This window comes from Heptranchias perlo, chromosome 24 (genome assembly GCF_035084215.1).
Source record: "Heptranchias perlo isolate sHepPer1 chromosome 24, sHepPer1.hap1, whole genome shotgun sequence".
In the NCBI taxonomy this organism is placed as follows: Eukaryota; Metazoa; Chordata; class Chondrichthyes; order Hexanchiformes; family Hexanchidae; genus Heptranchias; species Heptranchias perlo.
In genome coordinates this window covers 35295554-35318241 of record NC_090348.1, presented here as the reverse complement: position 1 = coordinate 35318241, position 22688 = coordinate 35295554, and the positions used below count along the sequence as shown (strand labels likewise).

The window sequence follows — 22688 nt, the reverse complement described above, 5'->3', positions numbered from 1 at the left end:
ATTCCCATTACATAGCCTGGGAACAGAATGGAGGGACGTTATATTTAATAATGAGCCCAAATGGATCTCTATATTAAAAACAGTATGATGTGCAATATCAGCTGGTCTGAGAAAAAAGATCTAATCAAATACTTTTATTGAATCTTTAAAATATTGTATGTAATTCTTTAACTCTGTATTATGTATGGTGATATCTGAAAAACTCTACCTAGTAACAGTTAGCCTTGATCATTCTATAGCAAAATATGTGTTAAATTTGAATTCCATTTTGATATGTTGACAGAATAAACAGATGCAGACACTGAACGATCTCACTGTGGAGCTGGATGTAGCTAAAAAAACGATGGAAGCAAATCAGCAAGTGATCGCTCAAATGACGCAGACTGTTGCACAGCAAGCAGATGAGTTGAATGCACAGGTTAGATTCTGAGGTTTGTTTTTTTAAAAAAACGTAATCGGTGTAATTTGTATGTACTTAATGGTTGTAATTTTTGTCTCCAAGGAATGTTTTGTTAAACCACTCGGTCTTTCTTTCAGTGTTCTTAGTTCATTAGAATAGAATTTGAGTCTTAAAATTTCATAGTACTCAGCAGCTCACTTGTTCACCACCTGAACGGGAGAGTGCTAAAAGGAAACCTAAGGAGAGAGGGGGTAAATTATTTTTAAAAAGGTAATAAGAATGATGAGCTATTGTAGCTGTTAGCTACATTTATAAGGTGGATGGGAAAGCAATTTAAATTTTTACTCCAATTTTATTTGCAATTACTAATTGGTTAGGTTGTTTTGAAGGTTTAAATCTGTTATTATCAGAAATCCATTGCAGTGTTATGTATTCTTTTTGTCTTGTTTTCTTTACTCAGAATGCACACACCGATTTATTTGACGTCACTACTCAATTAGAAATGGCAGAGAAAGCCCTGGTGGAAAAGCAGCATAAGATTGATATACTGAAGCAAACCATTATAAAACAGGAAGAAGAAATAGAAACTGTGGCTGTGTTCAAAGCACAGGTAGTGCGAAACCTTCTGCTTACATTAGAAACTGATACGATTTTTTGGACTATACCAGATATTTCTCTTGTGCTTAGTGCCAAGGACCACCCTTGCAAGTGAGCCCTCGCTCCCTATGAACCAGATGTGGCCTTGAATGCAAAATAGCTGGCAATGTATCATTATCCAGGGTCAAACAGAACACTCTTGATACTGTAATTTGCTTATTGGAAATGCCACAGGTTCTTTCATGTTCTCCTAGTCTTAATCAGATGGTGTGGTTTATGCTATAATCTATGAATCAGGTTTATTTAAAAGTAAAAATTAAACAGCAGCTAAAGATCGACACAGCATATTTCACTTGATTATGAAACTTTACTTAACTCACTAAATTTATTTACAAAACAAATAAATGATTCTAAACTTCAGTAGATTTTTAAAGTAACACGATTACTTTAGTTCAGGTGTCCGCAAAACAAAGCCTTTGTGAAAATTATATCTCCCAATCCCTTTTAAAGTTTGAATTTAAAAAAGGAAATGTAAAAGGATATTTTTCAAAATTAAGTAAGTCAATCTCCCTCTGGGTCTGAGACATAGATGGGGATAGTCTGAGTTCAGATGGTTCACATATCTCAGTTCACCATGTTGTGCCTAGTGAGCAAATTGAAGTTGATACCAAAATCCTCTAAATGTAGATTAGTCATTTTCAAAGATTTGAAATGTGACAGATTTCCTTTACTGTCACAAAAATCATTTCATTGGAATTCAACAGAATGCAGGAGAACAAGAAAATAAGAATGAAGCCAGAAAGTGGACCAGGTCAGTAAGATTAGCTGAATGTCTTTCTTCAATCTTTCTACATAACAGTACCTTTTTGTCCTCAATAATACTCGCACATACATGAAACAAGTTAGTAGCCTACCAGTTAACTGGTTAATCTCCTCATTTATCGACATCCATAGTGACACATTTTCCTGCCCTGGAGATAATCTGGTGGTAAATTTATACCATGTTAACTCCAGTCTAGCAGCTGGAACACAGAATGCTCAGGAATAAATTGTGTATTGTGATGACAATTGAAACCACACTATATATGCTCATCACCAAGCCAGTAGGTTCATACTAGTAAGTAGATTTAACGTGCTTATGGCAGGGTTATGCTTCCTGCATATGTTGGATTCTCTGATTTCCTTTTGAGTTGGAAAGTCAACAGGTGCATGCCTATGTGTGCGCATGGTGGTCTGAGTTTCAAAGGAATATAGAGCACAGAGTGTGCGTTAAAGGAAAACTAGCAGACACCAGTGAATTGTAACCAGCTTAGGTATATTATTGTTATGCTGTGTTGGTTAGAAAAAGTACGTGCTGTTTATATGGAGAACGTTTGCTGTTGTATAGCTCTTAAATATGATGAGAATTGTACAAACATTTGGAAGTAAAAAGGATACCGTCTCATTAACGCTTTGAACAACTAGTCAGTAAGAAACAGTTTGTCGAGCAATATTTTTTCTTGAGATCAAATTTTCTCTGCTTCATATCAATTTTGGGATCAAATAGCAACAGTGAAGACTAACATTATTTTCAGTTCAAATCAAGAATTTTTTAACATAAACCAGAGAAATTCTGCACATGAAAAAATGCTGTTTAAAAAATATTTTTTCAAAGAATTACAAGCGTGTACAAGCAATGCCAATTCATTTTGCTAATTTTAATAAAATAAATTAGCCAGAATTGAAACTAAACAATTGGCAGAAGCAAGACACCCAGAGAGGATCACTAATACTCGAGAATAGCATTTTTAGAGGAATTAACCATGAAAGCCCTTTATTATAGAGGCAAGAAGTTTAAGCATCATATCCTAAAATCATACAAGATTACATAGGCAGCTGGGATCAAGTGGATCCCCTTGAAGAGTATAGAGATTGCCGGAGTAGAGTTAAGAGAGAAATCAGGAGGGCAAAAAGGGGACATGAGATTGCTTTGGCAGATAAGGCAAAGGAGAATCCAAAGAGCTTCTACAAATACATAAAGGGCAAAAGAGTAACTAGGGAGAGAGTAGGGCCTCTTAAGGATCAACAAGGTCATCTATGTGCGGAACCACAAGAGATGGGTGAGATCCTAAATGAATATTTCACATCGGTATTTACGGTTGAGAAAGGCATGGATGTTAGGGAACTTGGGGAAATAAATAGTGATGTCTTGAGGAGTGTACATATTACAGAGAGGGAGGTGCTGGAAGTCTTAACGCGCATCAAGGTAGATAAATCACCGGGACCTGATGAAATGTATCCCAGGACATTATGGGAGGTTAGGGAGGAAATTGCGGGTCCCCTAGCAGAGATATTTGAATCATCGACAGCTACAGGTGAGGTGCCTGAAGATTGGAGGGTAGCAAATGTTGTGCCTTTGTGGCAGGGAAAAGCCTGGGAACTACAGACCGGTGAGCCTGACATCTGTAGTGGGTAAGTTGTTAGAGGGTATTCTGAGAGACAGGATCTACAGGCATTTGGAGAGGCAGGGACTGATTAGGAACAGTCAGCATGGTTTTGTGAGTGGAAAATCATGTCTCACGAATTTGATTGAGTTTTTTGAAGGGGTAACCAAGAAGATAGATGAGGACTGTGCAGTAGATGTGGTCTACATGGACTTTAGCAAAGCCTTTGACAAGGTACCGCATGGTAGGTTGTTACATAAGGTTAAATCTCACAGGATCCAAGGTGAGGTAGCCAATTGGATACAAAATTGGATTGACGACAGAAGACAGAGGGTGGGTGTAGAGGGTTGTGTTTCAAACTGGAGGCCTGTGACCAGCGACCAGCGGTGTGCCTCAGGGATCGATGCTGGGTCCGCTGTTATTTGTTACTTATATTAATGATTTGGATGAGAATTTAGGAGGCATGGTTAGTAAGTTTGCAGATGACACCAAGATTGGTGGCACTGTGGACAGTGAAGAAGGTTATCTAGGATTGCAACGGGATCTTGATAAATTGGGCCAGTGGGCCGATGAATGGCAGATGGAGTTTAATTTAGATAAATGTGAGGTGATGCATTTTGGGAGATCGAATCGGGCCAGGACCTACTCCGTTAATGGTAGGGCGTTGGGGAGAGTTATAGAACAAAGAGATCTAGGAGTACAGGTTCATAGCTCCTTGAAAGTGGAGTCACAGGTGGATAGGGTGGTGAAGAAGGCATTCAGCATGCTTGGTTTCATTGGTCAAAACATTGAATACAGGAGTTGGGATGTCTTGTTGAAGTTGTACAAGACATTAGTAAGGCCACACTTGGAATCTGTGTACAGTTCTGGTCACCCTATTATAGAAAGGATATTATTAAACTAGAAAGAGTGCAGAAAAGATTTACTAGGATGCTACCGGGACTTGATGGTTTGACTTATAGGGAGAGGTTGGATAGACTGAGACTTTTTTCCCTGGAGAGTAGGAGGTTTAGGGGTGATCTTGTAGAAGTCTATAAAATAATGAGGGGCATAGATAAGGTAGATAGTCAAAATCTTTTCCCAAAGGTAGGGGAGTCTATAACGAGGGGGCATAGATTTAAGCTGAGAGGGGAGAGATACAAAAGGGTCCAGAGGGGCAATTTTTTCACTGAAAGGGTGGTGAGTGTCTGGAACATGCTGCCAGAGGCAGTAGTAGAGGCGGGTACAATTTTGTCTTTTAAAAAGCATTTGGACAGTTACATGGGTAAGATGGGTATAGAGGGATATGGGCCAAGTGCAGGAAATTGGGACTAGCTTAGTGGTATAAACTGGGCGACATGGACATGTTGGGCCGAAGGGCCTGTTTCCATGTTGTAAAAAAATTAGAATTTTATATTTTATAATGATCGCTGTAGGACTGTAAGAATTACAAATATGTAATTTATATTTTACAAATCTAGATAATTCAGATTTATGTTAAGTACCAATTACAAACCAACATGTTTTATAGTGGCTGGCAATATAAAATGGCTGTTTTACAATCAAAGTATTAATGCTACTGTCATTTCTGTCTTCCTGTAGGCCGATGTTTATAGTGCAGATTTCCATGCTGAAAGAGCAGCTCGAGAGGAGATTCACGCAGAAAAGGAAAGGTTGGCTGAAAAGTTGGATTTTCTAGTGAAGGAAAACACAAAACTGAAGGAAGAACTGGAAGCACTTGGCAGGTATTTAGTGACAGCATGTCCTGGAAAAAAAGAGTCAAAATCATATTGCAGGATTGCTCCTTAATCTTGAAGCTACATTAGCAGTTTTAGTTTAATATAGAAGTAATCCCCAAAACGATATTGTGAATCAATCATTCAAAAATTAAATTATTTCTGACATGCATTGTGTTGCCTCAGTAGCACATCCATAAATGAGAATGATTAGAGAGCATAAGGCAGAAGAATAAAATTTTGCACCATTAGATTGAAGGTATTACCTTTTCATTCACACCCATTACTTTTTCCTATATCTAGTCCATCCTCTTTTGATTGTACTGACCCCTTCCTTTAGTTATCCATAGGTCTCCTTTCGGTTATCTCAGGGCTAGATTTTCTGCTGACTAACTATGAATAGGTGGAACAACTAGCCTCTATTACCATCCTCTTGGAGAGACTGCTAGACTAGGTTAATCTGTTCTTGGTTAGCATGCTTTCTCTAGAGGTAGTCTGAAATTTGATCTTTTCGGTATCACAATCTATCAAAGAAGATTCTACCTTTTGATATATGTCTTGGACTCAGTTTATACAATTTGATACTTCGACTACAACATTCTCTATTGGCTAGATTTTCCATCCATTCATAGCCAATGGATAATAACCTATATCTAACTGCATCATTGATTTCAGCTGTTTGCTCATACTTGTAGCTCTTAATTATAGAAACCAATGTTGCAGAACAAATTAAAAGAAGTAATTGTCCATGCTCCAGATATCAAAGGGATTCCAGTGGCAGGCAGGAAACACAAGAAAACTTTACGGCCATCTTCTCATAATATACATACATGTATCTTGCTCCAAGCTCTCCCTTACTGGCTGTCTAAGATTCATTCATCAGTAAGGTCTTCTCTGGGTATAAAATTAATTGTGCTAAGATGTAGACCACAAATTGAGATCAATCACTAGGTTCTTTAAATCCTTTTCTTTTTGTTGAACTGGTTCAGGATTAGGGGTGCTAAATTTAGTTACTTTTAAAAAAAAAAATTCAATATTTGTAATGTCTTAAATTATGAATACAAAATCGCATGGACTTGCTGTGTAAAAGAACTTACCAGCTATAAATTTTAAAGGCTATCCAATAATTTTTCTACTGACACCTGGAACATTAGCCAGACTTCAGAAATGTTTCACTGAATTTACAGGCAGTCTTTGATTGAACTACAACATCGTCATGGAAATCGAGGACCACTGGCTCAGGATAATCTAGCATCACAGCAGCAGGTAGCACGAGGTAAAAGTTGTTTGATTTAATTTTTTTTAGATTCGTTCATGGGATGTGGGTGTCGCTGGCGAGGCCAACATTTATTGCCCATCCCTAATTGCCCTTGAGAAGGTGGTGGTGAGCCGCCTTCTTGAACCACTGCAGTCCGTGTGGTGAAGGTTCTCCCACAGTGCTGTTAGGAAGGGAGTTCCAGGATTTTGACCCAGCGACGATGAAGGAACGGCAAAATATTTCAAGTCGGGATGGTTTGTGACTTGGAGGGGAACGTGCAGGTGGTGCTGCTCCCATGTGCCTGCTGCCCTTGTCCTTCTAGGTGGCAGAGGACGCGTGTTTGGGAGGTGCTGTCGAAGCCTTGGCGAGTTTCTGCACTGCATCCTGTGGATGGTACACACTGCAACCACAGTGCACCGGTGGTGATGGGAGTGATGTTTAGGGTGGTGGATGGGGTGCCAATCAAGCAGGCTGCTTTGTCCTGGATGTTGTCGAGTTTCTTGAGTGTTGTTAGAGTTGCACTCATCCAGGCAAGTGGAAAGTATTCCATCACACTCCTGACTTGTGCCTTATAGATGGCGGAAAGGCTTTGGGGAATCAGGTGGTGAGTCACTCGTCGCAGAATACGCAGCCTCTGACCTGCTCTTGTAGCCACAGTATTTATGTGGCTGGTCCAGTTAAGTTTCTGGTCAATGTTGACCCCTAGGATGTTGATTGTGGGGGATTCGGTGATGGTAATGCTGTTGAATGTCATGGGGAGATGGTTAGACTCTCTCTTGTTGGAGATGGTCATTGTCTGGCGCGAATATTACGTGCCACTTATCAGCCCAAACCTGGATGTTGTCCAGGTCTTGCTGCATGCGGGCACGGACTGCTTCATTATCTGAGGGGTTGCGAATGGAACTGAACTGTGCAATCATCAGCGAACATCCCCATTTCTGACCTTATGATGGAGGGAAGGTCATTGGTGAAGCAGCTGAAGATGGTTGGGCCTAGGACACTGCCCTGAGGAACTCCTGCAGCAATGTCCTGGGGCTGAGACGATTGGCCTCCAACAACCACTACCATCTTCCTTTGTGCTAGGTATGACTCTAGCCTCTGGAGAGTTTTCCCCAATTCCCATTGACTTCAATTTTACTAGGGCTCCTTGGTGCCACACTGTCAAATGCTACCTTGATGTCAAGGGCAGTCACTCTCACCTCACCTCTGGAATTCAGCTCTTTTGTCCATGTTTGGACCAAGGCTGTAATGAGGTCTGGAGCCGAGTGGTCCTGGCAGAACCCAAACTGAGCATCAGTGAGCAGGTTATTGGTGAGTAAGTGCCGCTTGGAAGGTGTCGTCGACAACTTCCATCACTTTGCTGATGATTGAGAGTAGGCTGATGGGGCGGTATTTAAATTGAAATAAGCTGTAATCCTACATAATATCAAGGAACTACCGTAATTGTCACCAGGTCACAATTACTGTCTTTGATATCATGGTAAGTCAGACAATGCACTATTTTATCAGCTCAGAAGAAAATATACCATATAAAATAGAATGTAGCTGTGTCCCTTTAAGGCTAGAAATTGTCATTGGTCTCCATTGTCGAAATGAATGGTGGGCTCACTTGGAGATCAAGTTGCAGAAGAGAACCCTGGCTTTTGACAGATTAACTCAGAATTCGTACATTGTGGAGCCAGATCATGTTCTTGGAGAGCAAAAACACAGCGTTTTAAGGTTGTTTTGTGTCAAAGAAAGAGATCCATGTGCAGATGGTAGAAAGAGTAAATTATTCTAATTGTAAGAGTCATTGTTTTAAAAAGTTTAATCTTACATTTATACTTAGCTTGAAGTTGTTCAATTGTTTTTAGTTTTTTTTTAAAGTCCTTCTCTGTAGCCTGCAGCAGCTTCCGGGAAAATAGAAATGAGGGCTGAGGGACCAGGACTGGGAGTCAGCCCTGAAGAATGACCCAATCAAGTGCGGTAGAATAAATTTGCCCAATAAATTCCCCTCGAATGAATTGGTCTATAGTTAAGACACAAGTGGTACAGGAAATGTCTGACAGTATCTGCTTAACACAGGTTTTAGCATATCTCCCATGGTGATGTTGACAATGAGTTGGGGGAGACATGCTGTGTAACGTACAATATATAAGGGCCATTGATTTATGGTCATTGAAGAAGTTAAACTATTTTTATTACAAAGTGTTAATGATATCCTTGGGTTCAAATTATGGAATTATATTCACATGTTTGTGGAAACTGCAAATCAGTGTCTTATTATGTTTATTTGCCTATGTATTCAATTTTATTTCTCACTTTTTTGTAAGTACGGGAATCCACAGGAAATAGGTAGGTAAGATGTTCTAGGGTGGCAGATAGGCGTGTAGAAGTCCTGGAGGTGGGGACGGAGGTGATAGTGGTGGCAGGGGGTGGTGTGGGGTGAGGTCTGGGAGTACTAGGACTGGTGTGTCATCAGTGTGGAAGTGGTAAGAAGGTGGTCTCGGAATGTGCCAGCCCTGAGATGATGGCAGGGTTTGGGAGCACTGGGAGGCGTTTGCTGGTTATGGGTACCAAATGGCGAGAACAGTGACGGGGGAGGTGATGCAGGTCTGCAAGCACAAAGTGGTGTCTCAAGGGTTTGAGTACATTGGGGAGAAGGTACATGGGTCTGGGATGGTAAGAAGGGGTGCTGCGATCTGGGTCCATTGGTGGGAAGGGAGTTGATTTGTGTCTGGGTTCTTAAGGTCCTGGAGGAATGGAGGGGTAGGATGTGGAACTAAGCAGGGTTCAAGGATGGAGCCTGGGATGTGGTAGTGGGGGAGGGGTCTGGTAGTAACTTTGCGGGGGGAGGAGGATGATGGCTAAGTATTACAGGAAGCAGTTGTTGCACTTACAAGAATTGTGCATTTTATGCAAGACTTTTAATATTTTATTATATACATGCATACAAACGTATGAAGATTACTGGCAGGAAAAGACCAGCTGGTCCATCAAGCCTGCCCCACACCTATGATGGCTGGAGTATCATGACTAGACACTTCCCACCACCCCTCCTCCCCATAAATATTAATCATGCCTTTTTCTGGCATGATTGAACTAGCCGATTCATTTTACTTGCCTCTGAGTCCATAAGGTAGGTGATGCTGTTACTTACCTCAGACCTCCCAACTGCGCCTCTATAGCATCATCCACCTTTGAGCCCCTAAGATCAGTTCACCGGCCCAGTGCTACTGTCACAGCCTTCCTTCCCCTCACCCCTAGCCACTACTGTATTCACCCTGCCACAACCCTCAACCAGTTTTTGCCTCCCCCACCCCTGCTGCATCACCCAAACATATCTGGAGTCCTAGTGCACAGCAAACCCAAAAGTGGAACCGTTGTTCAGCACTTCACAAATCACCAGAGCCAGGAAAATGGCTTTTGTCACTCCAAAGGGGACCTTGAGCCTTATGATCAGAGCCTAGCTGGGTGGATGAAATCAAATCTTGGGGGAACTTGTCCAAAAGGTTTCCTCAGTCACTGTTAGAAATCTCCTTTCCCAAGCCCAACCTTCAGTGACTGAACCCTAACACTCATTCTCGAACAGTGAGGGTCCGATCCTAGCTGAGGGAGGGAACAGTTGAGTGGGGGAGGATTCCCCAGTAGTGACCTGGGGAAATCTGTATTATATGTATTTTAAATAAATACTCAGCTGTATTTTAAATGATTTGGGTTTTAACCGAACTCCCAGCTCAGAAATCCACCTGCCGGACAGTACATCAAGTAGTAGTGAATAAGGCTTTAAAGAGGGAAAAGTTGAGCAGAAAAGTAGCTTGGCGCTAAAGAGAAAATTGAGATTCTTGGAGGCAGCTTCAGAAATGGAGGAGATGTGGGAATTCCATTTGAAGTCAGGAAATAATGAGGCCAAGGAAGTTGATGGACTGAAGATGGAGCCATCGAAGGCAAGAGGTGGTAGCTGCTAGACTTCTAAGAAACATGAAGAAACTGTGTCTTTGAAAAATTGAAAGTAATAAAGTCAAGTTAAACAATAAATTTCCTGTACTATTTAGTTAAATAAATCTGAGTGCCACAGCTTTTCAAATCATCTATGAAATAATATAATTGAGATCTTTGGGGGAGAATTCTAGTCAAGCCAATTTTGAAGTGCGATTTTGCAAAATTTTGAATTCTGAAACAGCACTTACAAGAGGTAGGGAGGGTGAAATGTCAATGTTTAAAATGTTAACATTATTGGAATAGCACAGATGATGAAGTAGTGCCTTTGTCTTTTTTTTCAGTATTTACCAGTACAGGAAGAATTTTGATGAATAGGTATTTTTTTTGCTGCTCTTTGCAAATCCATCACAAAATAAATTCTATGGCCCTACAATTCAAATAAAAGTAATAACATTTCTCCTGAGTTCAGTTCTGGGAGAGCTGATAATGTGTTGGGGTCTAATGAGGCTGTGAATAGCTATTCTGTTTTTGATCTATGGGTTGAGTTACTGTTTGTAAAATCTCGAGGAATTACACAATCTGACATGCGATTTAACCCGACACCTTAGAATTATATGAAATATGTTCTGCAGTTGTCAGATATGTAAAATATATTATGATACCTTAACTTTTTTTTTACTGAATGCTTTTTAATTCTGCTTACAGAACCTGAGCCTCTTAGTTGGGAGCAGCAAGGTATGATGCCAGAACATGCTTGTCCAAAGTGTGGTACCGTCCTTCCTGACATCGATACCCTACAGATACACGTCATGGATTGCATCATATAAGCTAAAGATCTAAATAACCATTTATGTGATTGTTATAGCTATGCATACATATTGGCTTTGCCTTTGCCTTATTTGGGAGGGAGGGAGAAGGGAATGAGGACTGATGAATTTATTTTCAAACCAGTAATTGTGAAAATAGTACTACTTTATTATATAGTACTATTTTAATATTTTCTTATGTGAATGTGGTGTACCTTTATCTGAAGGAACACAATTCTGAGGAAAATGTGCCAATGGCTATTATCTATTGTTCAACGATATCTTAGAAATTGCACATTACAAAGCCATTTGTTCATGCAGGTTTGTTCGTGGGTCTTCACTGAGACAATGAGCATTCTCATTTATCATTAAGTATTTTGGGCTATAAGTAAAAACAGCCTGGTAAAATAGGGAAAGTCAGATCTAGATTTCACAGAGGGGAGATTCTGATTTGTAGATTAGGAAATTGCACATCCCAGGCCTGTGATTCTTTTGTCATAACAAAACTTACTTAAACTCACAATATTACCAGATGGAGGTTCACTTAGGCAGGGGACTTGATGGTAGAATTGTCTAATGTGATTGTTAATGTCCCGGTCAAAGATAAAGACTAAATATTGTAGTTAACATCCAGTTAGAGTTAATTTGTTAAAAATGTAACTATTAATTGAAATGCTTACTATCTCAATCAGTTGTGGTGTACTGGGTTAGAACATTGCCCTTCACTTCTAGGCATAAGTCTAGGACATCATGAAGAGATGAGCATTCCTTTCACGGCGGCCTGTTGGATTGCCCCAAATGAAAATTAATTTGGGCCGTTGGAATCCGAATTCCAGTTAACCAACCCCACAGCTCAAAACTCCCCACAGATGTGGCTGATGTGGAAAATGGAAATGTAATACTGAGTACTGCTCTTAGGCAGAATTATTGAAGAAGGAATAGCTAGGCTGATGAACAATGTTATCAAAAATTCTGTTGGATGCAGCAAAAACTTCATGCAGGGCAACGTCTCTGTTAAGGAGCTGTTAATGGCTGAATTAAAGTTATCAGCAGTCTGTATTGTGGGGGGGTGATAATTTAAAGCACTACTGTGACAGTTGTGGGCACCAACATGTCATGCCACACAAGAATGGGATGAGAGTTTGTAGTAGCAAACTCCCACTTTTGAGTTCCCCTTCTTGACCGCCTCACTGCGGGAAGAGCTATGTTTAGTTAATCCTTGTTTTAAAGATTGTTAATAAAATATGTGATGTCAACATTTTTTTGTTTGCAAAAATTGCATAATTTTAGTAAAGCTATCAGCCTCTGGCTAATTCAATTGTAGTATTAAACTGCATTGAAGCTTCCTGAAATTAAGTAGATATAAAATAAGGAATCTGTTTCATCTATAAAATACAGCATGATAATTGGGTAATTATGCACTTTATTTACTGTGTGAAAATCTACTGATAAATGGGAGCAGTTTTACTCTGAAAAATAATTCTTGTATGTCAAAGTATGGTTTGAGTATTAAAATAAATAGATGTTTTGACAGTTGTTTAAATTGTGGTTATTGAATAACAAAGGTGTTTTGAGGGAGGAGCGTCACATTTCAGTCAACTTTTAAAGCACAGAAGGAGGCCATTCTGTGTAGGGCTTAAAAGTTAAGACTTCACAGATTGTTTGAGCAGCTGGTGTACGTAAGGCATGTTCCAATCCCAGCAGTGTCTTTGGGGAGATGTTACGGAGAGGCAAGCTTCATCTTGCCTGTATCAGCTCTTTGAAAGAGCCAGCCAATTAGTCCCATTCCCCCATTCTTTCCCCATAGCCCTGCAAATTTTTCCATTTCAAGTGTGTGTGTGTGTGTGTACATACATATATATATTGTTTTAAGTTCCTACACAAATGGAGTGGGCTTTCTCCACTACATTGTACAAGCATGAATCAAAGTTGGAAGTGACTCCCAAACCCACAAAGGTGAATTTTTTAGTGGTAGCCAAATCACCCAAGGGAATTGACGGAAACTACACAAAGGTATCCTATGCTTATACTGTTGTCATCAGCCTCGTAGATTGACAGAGGAAGAGACTGTGGATCCAGAAGAGTGGAGAGGGCATTTAAAGAAATACCTGATGATTACTAACCACTTGGAGAAACATAGGCTAATCTGGTCCATTTACCATGGATTTCAAAAAAGCAGGGCGTGCTTGACCAATTTTATGGAATCCTTTGAAGAATAGAGAAAAGACAGGCAGTGGGTGTGGTTTATATGCATGCATCTCCCACACACCTATTAAAAAAAATAAGAAACTTATTATCTGTGTAGGGCTTAAAAGTTAAGACTTCACGCACTATTTGAACAGCTGGTGTACGTAAGGCATGTTCCAATCCCAACAGTGTCTTTGGGGAGATGTTACGGAGAGGCAAGCTTCTTTAATGGCAAAGAGGTGAAATCTGTCAGCCCTACCTACTCTTTCACGCCCTCCCAGTGGCTGGTCAGGATAATATTGCCAGAAAACCTCTGACTTGGAGCATAAGGAAGTGGAAAGGGAGGGCAGATCAAAATTAGATTTTTAAAAAGGGAAGAGAGAGAAATAGGGCACATGATTTGTTAGTGTCATTATTCTTGCTTCTAGGGCCATTGTGTTCCTGGACTTCCCATCCTTATTCATTATCTCTCACATATTTGTGAATATTCTTCCATTCCTTCTCCACCTGTTCTGTATTAATAGCCGGTCGCTTCATAGTGTTCTGTTACCTGAGTCCATTAACTCCATTATTTTTATATTAATATTTCTGTAAGTAAGTGTTTTGCAATTCACTATTATAGGAGCCAGAGGGGACATGATCACATCCAGCTCTCAACATGGCAAGCTCCTCACATTGATTTGGTTGCACAGGATACTGATTATCCTCAACAATTGTGCAAATCAATTTTTAATTTTGCATGAATCAGCTAAAATGCATTTTTTCTCCAGAGTCTGGATTCTTGAGCCAAATAAATAGTTGTGAACTGCCCATTTAGTAGCTGATAGAATTTACTATCAGTGAACCTCTGATGTTCAGCAGGAGAGCAATGTGAGCCAGTGTTTCGGGTTTGGGGGCTCAGCAGGAATTGAGTTGCCAAAATTTGTTTTTTCAATGTCTCATTTTTAAAATGAAAAATCATGGGTCTTAGCCGCACAAGCTGGGAAGTAGAAAAAAATGATTAATCAAAAGCGCTCTGTCAAATTAAGTATGGGGGACTCTCAATTATCTGCCAAAAATAAATCCTCTACAAGAATGGACAATGGAGATTCCTGATGAGGTCAGAAGCTATATATGGTCCATATAGAGGATCTGGGATCAGGCAAAATTAATTTCCAGACGAAAAGTGCAAAACTCAGAGGATGAGTTACTTTGGAGCTCCAAATGATTTGGCTCAATTGCAACAGTGGCAGAGGCCTGCAAATAGTTCACTTTCCTGTGCTCTTGTACATTAAATGGCACAACAAAAGGTTGAAGCTAGAGATAACTGCAATAACAAGTGTCTCAACAATTTGACCCTAGTGTTTGCTGGGAATCAGCAGGCAAATTTCAATTTAGGGGCCACCAGAAAAGTGCAGCCACATTTTTATTGCAGAAGCCACAAACATTATGTTTTTCTCCCCTCAAATTGTTCTCCTGTACTGCCTCTATCACGGCTGCTGCTGTCTCTTACCTGCTTCTGCTCTAGGGAACTGAACTGTGCTGCACGCTCTGGGTGATCATTTTTGCAACAGTTTTAGCAGTTCAGGATTTCCTGCTCAGCAGCGTCAGGTTGGAGCTAGAAATGGGAGAGAGGTGAAGCAGATTAGACAGGCTGCTTGAACTGCCGAAGAAAAATAGTTCTATGAATTGGAGAGGATCGGTTCATAAACAATCTAACGTTCATTAAAACTATTTCATAATCAGAGGGCATCAATATATTTCACAATAGCCTCAATTACCCTACAATAAAATCCCTTTTCTTTTGCCTCAGTTTTCAGCGACCCTGACAGTGGCCTATGTAATTCTGGTGAAGGTAATTCTTTGAATTCCTACATGGGATAAACAGAATTCCAGGCAATAAAGTTGTCTGGCGGAAGCAGAATTAAGCTTTACGACTGCTTTTGAATTGATACAGAATTTGAAGCACTGCTCACGTAAAAGGAAAGTCTGATCAGTTCTAATAAATGTGATGGTTCGTTCATCATGGAGCTGTAAAGGGATGACACCCAGAGCAAGAGGAAAGAAATTAAGTATTACCCGATTGGAGTATTTTTAGGGAAATTTAGTTTCTGGAACAGGAAACAGACTTCTGGCAAAGGTCCACATCTTAAACGTTAACTTTTTTTCCCCGCAGATGTTTTTGCTTCAGATTTTCGGCACTTTTTTGCTTGTTAAAAACATTGGTTTTTAAATGCGACAGTAAATAGTTATTTATTCCTTATGAACAATTAACGTTAGTTTTATCTAACTTTTCAAAGGTAATACTCCCATGGTGACAACGTTCTTTTTAATCATCTGAAGGTTCAGTTGACAGGTATGTTCCTGCTTTACAAACACAGACATTTGTTGTAAAGTTGTCAACGTCAGGAAAAGTGACTTAGATTACAAACCTATTAAATATATGGAACCCTGTACTCCAAGTTAAAACCTTGTGCAGAAAATTAATAGCCTATACAGAAAGTTAATAGCCGGTACAGAAATTTGAAATGTAATAGTAACTGTCAATTAAACTGTTTAAGACAAATTAAATATATGGAACTGTTTCCTTTTTGGAGTGAGAGATCAAAATAGTCTACATTTTTAATTTGAACTAAAGTGGGTGATTTTGATGCTCCCAATGACGGACATTTGTTGCATGTTCTGCTGGCAATTCCTTGTGTAATTAGTTTTATAAACACAACTGGCTGCCTCAGTCCCATCTGCAGATCGCCCCGAGTCTCGCTCCATGGAACGTCCCGGGATCTCAGCCTGATGGCTGCAGCTGACAGTCGCGAAGGACCTTTTCGCTGTCCTAACCATTTGCCAGAAGAAGGGGAAGCAAAAAGGGGAGAGAGAGAGTGGGAAAGAAACATTCCAAATATGCGCTTATAATTTTTAGTATTTTTTGGCGTGTGATCGAGCCTATTCCATCCTATTTATCGGCAGTACTTTTCCGATCAGGCGAATTGTAAAGACGATCATCACGTCAGTTGGTGATTCGGGTCCTGGCGTTTGGCGGCAGATTGGAGAACGGAGCGAAAAAAAGGGTAAGAATGAGAGAGAAATAAATAGAAAGAAAGAGAGAGAGAAATAAATAGAAAGAATGAGAGAGAGAAATAAATAGAAAGAAAGAGAGAGAGAGAGGGGGGAAATAAATAGAAAGAATGAGAGAGAGAGAGGGGGGAAATAAATAGAAAGAATGAGAGAGAGAGAGAGAAATAAATAGAAAGAATGAGAGAGAGAAATAAATAGAAAGAATGAGAGAGAGAAAAATAAATAGAAAGAAAGAGAGAGAGAGAAATAAATAGAAAGAAAGAGAGAGAGAGGGGGCAATAAATAGAAAGAAAGAATGAGAGAGAGAGAGAGGGGGCAATAAATAGAAAGAATGAGAGAGAGGGGGGGAAATAAATAGAAAGAATGAGAGAGAGAGAGGGGGGAAATAAATAGAAAGAAAGAGAGAGAGAGAGGGGGGAAATAAATAGAAAGAATGAGAGAGAGAGAGGGGGGAAATAAATAGAAAGAATGAGAGAGAGAGAGAGAAATAAATAGAAAGAATGAGAGAGAGAGAGAGAGGGGGCAATAAATAGAAAGAATGAGAGAGGGGGGGAAATAAATAGAAAGAATGAGAGAGAGAGAGGGGGAAATAAATAGAAAGAATGAGAGAGAGAGAGGGGGGAAATAAATAGAAAGAATGAGAGAGAGGGGGAAATAAATAGAAAGAAAGAGAGAGAGAGAGGGGGAAATAAATAGAAAGAATGAGAGAGAGGGGGAAATAAATAGAAAGAATGAGAGAGAGGGAAATAAATAGAAAGAATGAGAGAGAGAGAGAGAAATAAATAGAAAGAATGAGAGAGAGAGAGGGGGCAATAAATAGAAAGAAAGAATGAGAGAGAGAGAGGGGGCAATAAATAGAAAGAATGAGAGAGAGGGGGGGAAATAAATAGAAAGAATGAGAGAGAGAGAGGGGGAAATAAATAGAAAGAATGAGAGAGAGAGAGGGGGGAAATAAATAGAAAGAATGAGAGAGAGGGGGAAATAAATAGAAAGAAAGAGAGAGAGAGAGGGGGAAATAAATAGAAAGAATGAGAGAGAGGGGGAAATAAATAGAAAGAATGAGAGAGAGGGAAATAAATAGAAAGAATGAGAGAGAGAGAGAGAAATAAATAGAAAGAATGAGAGAGAGAGAGGGGGAAATAAATAGAAAGAATGAGAGAGAGAGAGGGGGGAAATAAATAGAAAGAATGAGAGAGAGGGGGAAATAAATAGAAAGAAAGAGAGAGAGAGGGGGAAATAAATAGAAAGAATGAGAGAGAGAGAGAGAGAAATAAATAGAAAGAATGAGAGAGAGAGGGGGGGAAATAAATAGAAAGAATGAGAGAGAGAGGGGGGGAAATAAATAGAAAGAATGAGAGAGAGAGGGGGAAATAAATAGAAAGAATGAGAGAGAGAGAGGGGGAAATAAATAGAAAGAATGAGAGAGAGAGAGAGAAATAAATAGAAAGAATGAGAGAGAGAGAGGGGGGAAATAAATAGAAAGAATGAGAGAGAGAGGGGGGGAAATAAATAGAAAGAATGAGAGAGAGAGGGGGGGAAATAAATAGAAAGAATGAGAGAGAGAGGGGGAAATAAATAGAAAGAAAGAATGAGAGGGAAATAAATAGAAAGAAAGAATGAGAGGGAAATAAATAGAAAGAAACAATGAGAGGGAAATAAATAGAAAGAAAGAATGAGAGGGAAATAAATAGAAGGAAAGAATGAGAGGGAAATAAATAGAAAGAAAGAATGAGAGAGAGAGGGGGGAAATAAATAGAAAGAATGAGAGAGAGAGGGAAATAAATAGAAAGAATGAGAGAGAGAGGGGGGAAATAAATAGAAAGAAAGAATGAGAGAGAGAGGGGGGAAATAAATAGAAAGAATGAGAGAGAGAGAGGGAAATAAATAGAAAGAATGAGAGAGAGAGGGGGGAAATAAATAGAAAGAAAGAATGAGAGAGAAATAAATAGAAAGAATGAGAGAGAGAGAGAAATAAATAGAAAGAAAGAAAGAGAGAGAGGGGGGAAATAAATAGAAAGAATGAGAGAGAGAGAGAGGGAAATAAATAGAAAGAATGAGAGAGAGAGGGGGAAATAAATTGAAAGAATGAGAGAGAGAGAGGGAAATAAATAGAAAGAATGAGAGAGAGAGAGAGAAATAAATAGAAAGAATGAGAGAGAGAGGGGGAAATAAATTGAAAGAATGAGAGAGAGAGGGGGAAATAAATAGAAAGAATGAGAGAGAGAGAGAAATAAATAGAAAGAATGAGAGAGAGAGAGGGGGGGAAATAAATAGAAAGAATGAGAGAGAGAGGGGGGGAAATAAATAGAAAGAATGAGAGAGAGAGGGGGAAATAAATAGAAAGAATGAGAGAGAGAGGGGGGGACATAAATAGAAAGAATGAGAGAGAGAGGGGGGGAAATAAATAGAAAGAATGAGAGAGAGAGGGGGAAATAAATAGAAAGAATGAGAGAGAGGGGGGAAATAAATAGAAAGAATGAGAGAGAGAGGGGGGGAAATAAATAGAAAGAATGAGAGAGAGAGGGGGGGAAATAAATAGAAAGAATGAGAGAGAGAGGGGGAAATAAATAGAAAGAATGAGAGAGAGAGAGAGGGGGAAATAAATAGAAAGAATGAGAGAGAGAGAGAAATAAATAGAAAGAATGAGAGAGAGAGGGGGAAATAAATAGAAAGAATGAGAGAGAGAGGGGGAAATAAATAGAAAGAAAGAGAGAGAAATAAATAGAAAGAATGAGAGAGAGAGGGGGGGAAATAAATAGAAAGAATGAGCGAGAGAGAGGGGGAAATAAATAGAAAGAATGAGAGAGAGAGGGGGAAATAAATAGAAAGAATGAGAGAGAGAGGGGGGGAAATAAATAGAAAGAATGAGAGAGAGAGGGGGGAAATAAATAGAAAGAATGAGAGAGAGAGGGGGAAATAAATAGAAAGAATGAGAGAGAGGGGGGGAAATAAATAGAAAGAATGAGAGAGAGGGGGGGAAATAAATAGAAAGAATGAGAGAGGGGGGGGAATAAATAGAAAGAATGAGAGAGAGAGGGGGGAAATAAATAGAAAGAATGAGAGAGAGAGGGGGGAAATAAATAGAAAGAATGAGAGAGGGGGGAAATAAATAGAAAGAATGAGAGAGAGAGGGGGGAAATAAATAGAAAGAATGAGAGAGAGAGATGGGGAGAGAACGAGAGAGAGAGAATCAGCGAGACAGAGACACAGACTGGGGGGAGAATCAGCGAGAGAGAGAGAGAGAGAGAGAGACTGGGGCAAAAAAAGACCAAAGTCCATCCAGTTCACTTTTGGTCATCCTCATAGATGTATGGTACAATGATAATGGAGTTGTTGACTAATTATAACTATCAATCTCTATCAATTGGTCTACAACAGTCCCAGGCATGACAAGGAAAACCCCCGTGGTCCATAGGAACAGGAGGAGGCCATTTAGCCTCTCAAGCCTGTTCCGCCATACAGTGAGATCATGGCTGATCTGTGACCTAACACCATATACCTGCCTTAGCCCCATATCCCTTAATACCTTTTGATTAACAAAAATCTATCAATCTCAGATTTAAAATTAACAATTGAGCTAGCATCAACTGCCGTTTGAAGAGGAGAATTCCAAACTTCTCCCACCCTTTGCATGTAGAAGTGTTTCCTAACTTCGCTCCTGAAAGCCTAAAAATTAGAGCCTGGACTATGTCCCCTAGTCCTAGACTCCCCAACCAGCAGAAATAGTTTCTCTCTATCTACCCTTGATACCTTGAAAGCTTTGATAAAATCACCCCTTAATCTTTTAAATTCCAGGGAATACAAACCTAGTTTGTGTAATATCTCCTCATAATTTAACCCTTGGAGTCCAGGTATCATTCTAGTAAATCTACGCTGCACTTCCTCCGAGGCCTATATATCCTTCCTACGGTGCGGTGCCCAGAACTGAACACAGTACTCCAGGTGTGTTCTAACCAGGGCTTTGTATAGCTGTAGTATAACTTCTACCCCCATGTATTCTAGTCCTCTAGATATAAGGATTAGCACTTCATTAGCCTTTTTGATTATATTCTGTACCTGTCCTTGACATTTTAATGATCTATTTACGTGGATCCCTAAATCTCTTTGGACCTCCACTGTTTTGAGGTTTTCACCATTTAGAAAATACTCTGATCTATCTTTTTTAGGTCCAAAGTGGATGACCTCACACTTGCCTACATTGAAATCTATTTGCCACAGTTTTGCCCATTCACTTAATCTATTAATTTCTCTCTGTAATTCTATGCTTCCATCTACACTGCTTACAGTGCTGCCTATTTTTGTGCCATCGGCAAACTTGGATACGCGACTCTATCCCGTCGTCTAAGTCATTAATAAATTCAGTGAATAGTTGAGGTCCCAACACAGGTCCCTGTGGCACACCACGAGTCACATCTTGCCAATTTGTGTATCTGCCCATCATCCCTACTCTCTGTCTCCTGCCGCTCACCCAATTTCCTAACCAGGTCAATAATTTGCCCTCAATTCCATGAGCTTCAACTTTAGCTAACAGTCTCTTATGCCTTTCGGAAGTCCATATAAACAACATCCATAGATATTCCCCTGTCCACTACTTTAGTCACCTCTTCAGAAAATTCAATCAGGTTCATCAGGCATGATCTACCCTTTACAAATCCATCTCCCTGATCAGCTAAAAATTTTCAAGGTGTTCAGTCATTCTATCCTTAATTATAGACTCTCGTAATTTCCTGACAACAGATGTTAGGCTAACTGGTCTATAATTCCCTGGTTTCCCCCTCTCACCTTTCTTAAGTAGCAGAGTGACATGTGCAATTTTCCAATCTAAAGGAACGGCTCCTGAATCGAGAGAACTTTGGAAGATTATAGTTAGGGCAACTGCAATGTTCTCACCTACTTCCTTTAACACCCTGGGATGGAAACCATCTGGTCCTAGGGATTTGTCACTCTTTTTGTCATTATCTTGTCTTACTGTTAATTTGCTTACATGAATTATGGTGAGTCCCCATCCCTGATTCAAAATTAGTTTCCTTGGGGTGTCTGGCATGCTATCCTCTTTCTTTAATGTAAATACTGGCGCGAAGTAATTCTTTAACAAGTCGGCCATTTCCTTATTTTCATCTACAGTATCACCATTATCAGTTTTTAAGGGGCCCGCTTTGCTCTTGACCACCTTTTTTTCCTAATATAACTGTAAAAATTTTTTGTGTTGATTTTGATATCCCTTGCAAGTTTCTTTTCATACTCCCTTTCTGTAGCTCTTACTATCTGTTTTGTCACCCTTTGCTGTTCTTTGTATCTCTCCCAGTTGCCAGGATCTGTGCTATTTTTTGCTCTTTTGTATGCTTTTTCTTTTAGTTTCATGTTGTCCCTTACCTCTTTTGTCATCCATGACTTTTTTTATAGCAAGTAGAGCTCATGGCCGTTAGGGGTGTAAACTGGTTCTGTATCATGTTAAATTCTTTTTGAACACCTCCCACTGATCTTCTGTCATTTTACCCATTAACAGATTTGCCCAGTTTATTGTGGACAATATCTGTCTCATCCTGTTGAAACCGGACGTACCTAAATTTAGAATCTTAGTAGCTGTTACAGGTTTCTCCCTTTCAAATGCAACGTTGAACTCGATCATATTATGATCGCTATTAGATAAATGTTCACGCACCATTAGGCTGTTAACTAAATCTGGCTCATTACTCATTGTTAAATCTAATATGGCCTGCCCCCTTTTTGGTTCTAGGACATATTGTTGCAGAAAGCTGTCCTGAACACACAAGAAATTCAGTACCTTTCTGACATGAGCTCATCTGCTTATCCCAATCAATATGAAAGTTAAAATCCCCCATTAAAACCACTCTGCCTTTGCTACATGCTTGTCCAAAGTCACCTGTTCCCCCTAAGTATGCTACACTTACCACATGTCTCATTGCTTATATACTATATCCCAAAATGTTGTTTTTGGAAAGGAATTTATATAATTTGCATTTGAATGGATCAATACTAACTGCTTCCACTGTCTTCCTAGGGAGCCTGTTCCGTTGATTGAAATATTGTTTCCGCAGATTAGTTTTGAATTCCCCCCCCCCCCCACATCAAGCGCAGGCCGTGTTCTCTGATTCCACTGTTTTGAACAAGGTGAAATAGCTTTTCATTGTCTACATTAACTGGTCCCTTTAGAATCCTAAAAACAGCAATCACCACCTCTCAAACATTCTTCCAGTGAGAATGTGTCCACTTTGCATAGTGGGTCAGTAATGTGCTTATGCACTTTAATATTTCAGATCTTGGTTTATCTTTTTGTGTATACACAGAGGGCAGAGAGGAAATTCT

The 22688-nt window shown here is 39.7% G+C and overlaps 2 protein-coding genes across 4 annotated transcripts in view; both read left to right on the top strand.

Annotated features, from left to right (window-relative positions):
* The window catches only part of optn (optineurin), a 36155-nt gene extending 23499 nt beyond the window's left edge, over window positions 1-12656 (top strand). For 2 of the 3 annotated variants that reach the window (XM_068005067.1, XM_068005065.1), the window contains exons 11-15: window positions 284-418; window positions 861-1010; window positions 5002-5144; window positions 6323-6411; window positions 11020-12656. In XM_068005067.1, the coding sequence (XP_067861168.1) occupies window positions 284-418; window positions 861-1010; window positions 5002-5144; window positions 6323-6411; window positions 11020-11141 (639 nt within the window). In that variant the 3' untranslated portion in view covers window positions 11142-12656. The remainder of the gene's footprint in view (window positions 1-283; window positions 419-860; window positions 1011-5001; window positions 5145-6322; window positions 6412-11019) is intronic. The other variant, XM_068005068.1, reaches the window with a different exon arrangement.
* A 3649-nt stretch (window positions 12657-16305) lies between these two features.
* Window positions 16306-22688, top strand: part of mcm10 (minichromosome maintenance 10 replication initiation factor) — a 67334-nt gene continuing 60951 nt past the window's right edge. Inside the window, exon 1 of the mRNA XM_068005383.1 lies at window positions 16306-16354. The gene's annotated coding sequence lies outside the window, so the exon portion shown is untranslated. The remainder of the gene's footprint in view (window positions 16355-22688) is intronic.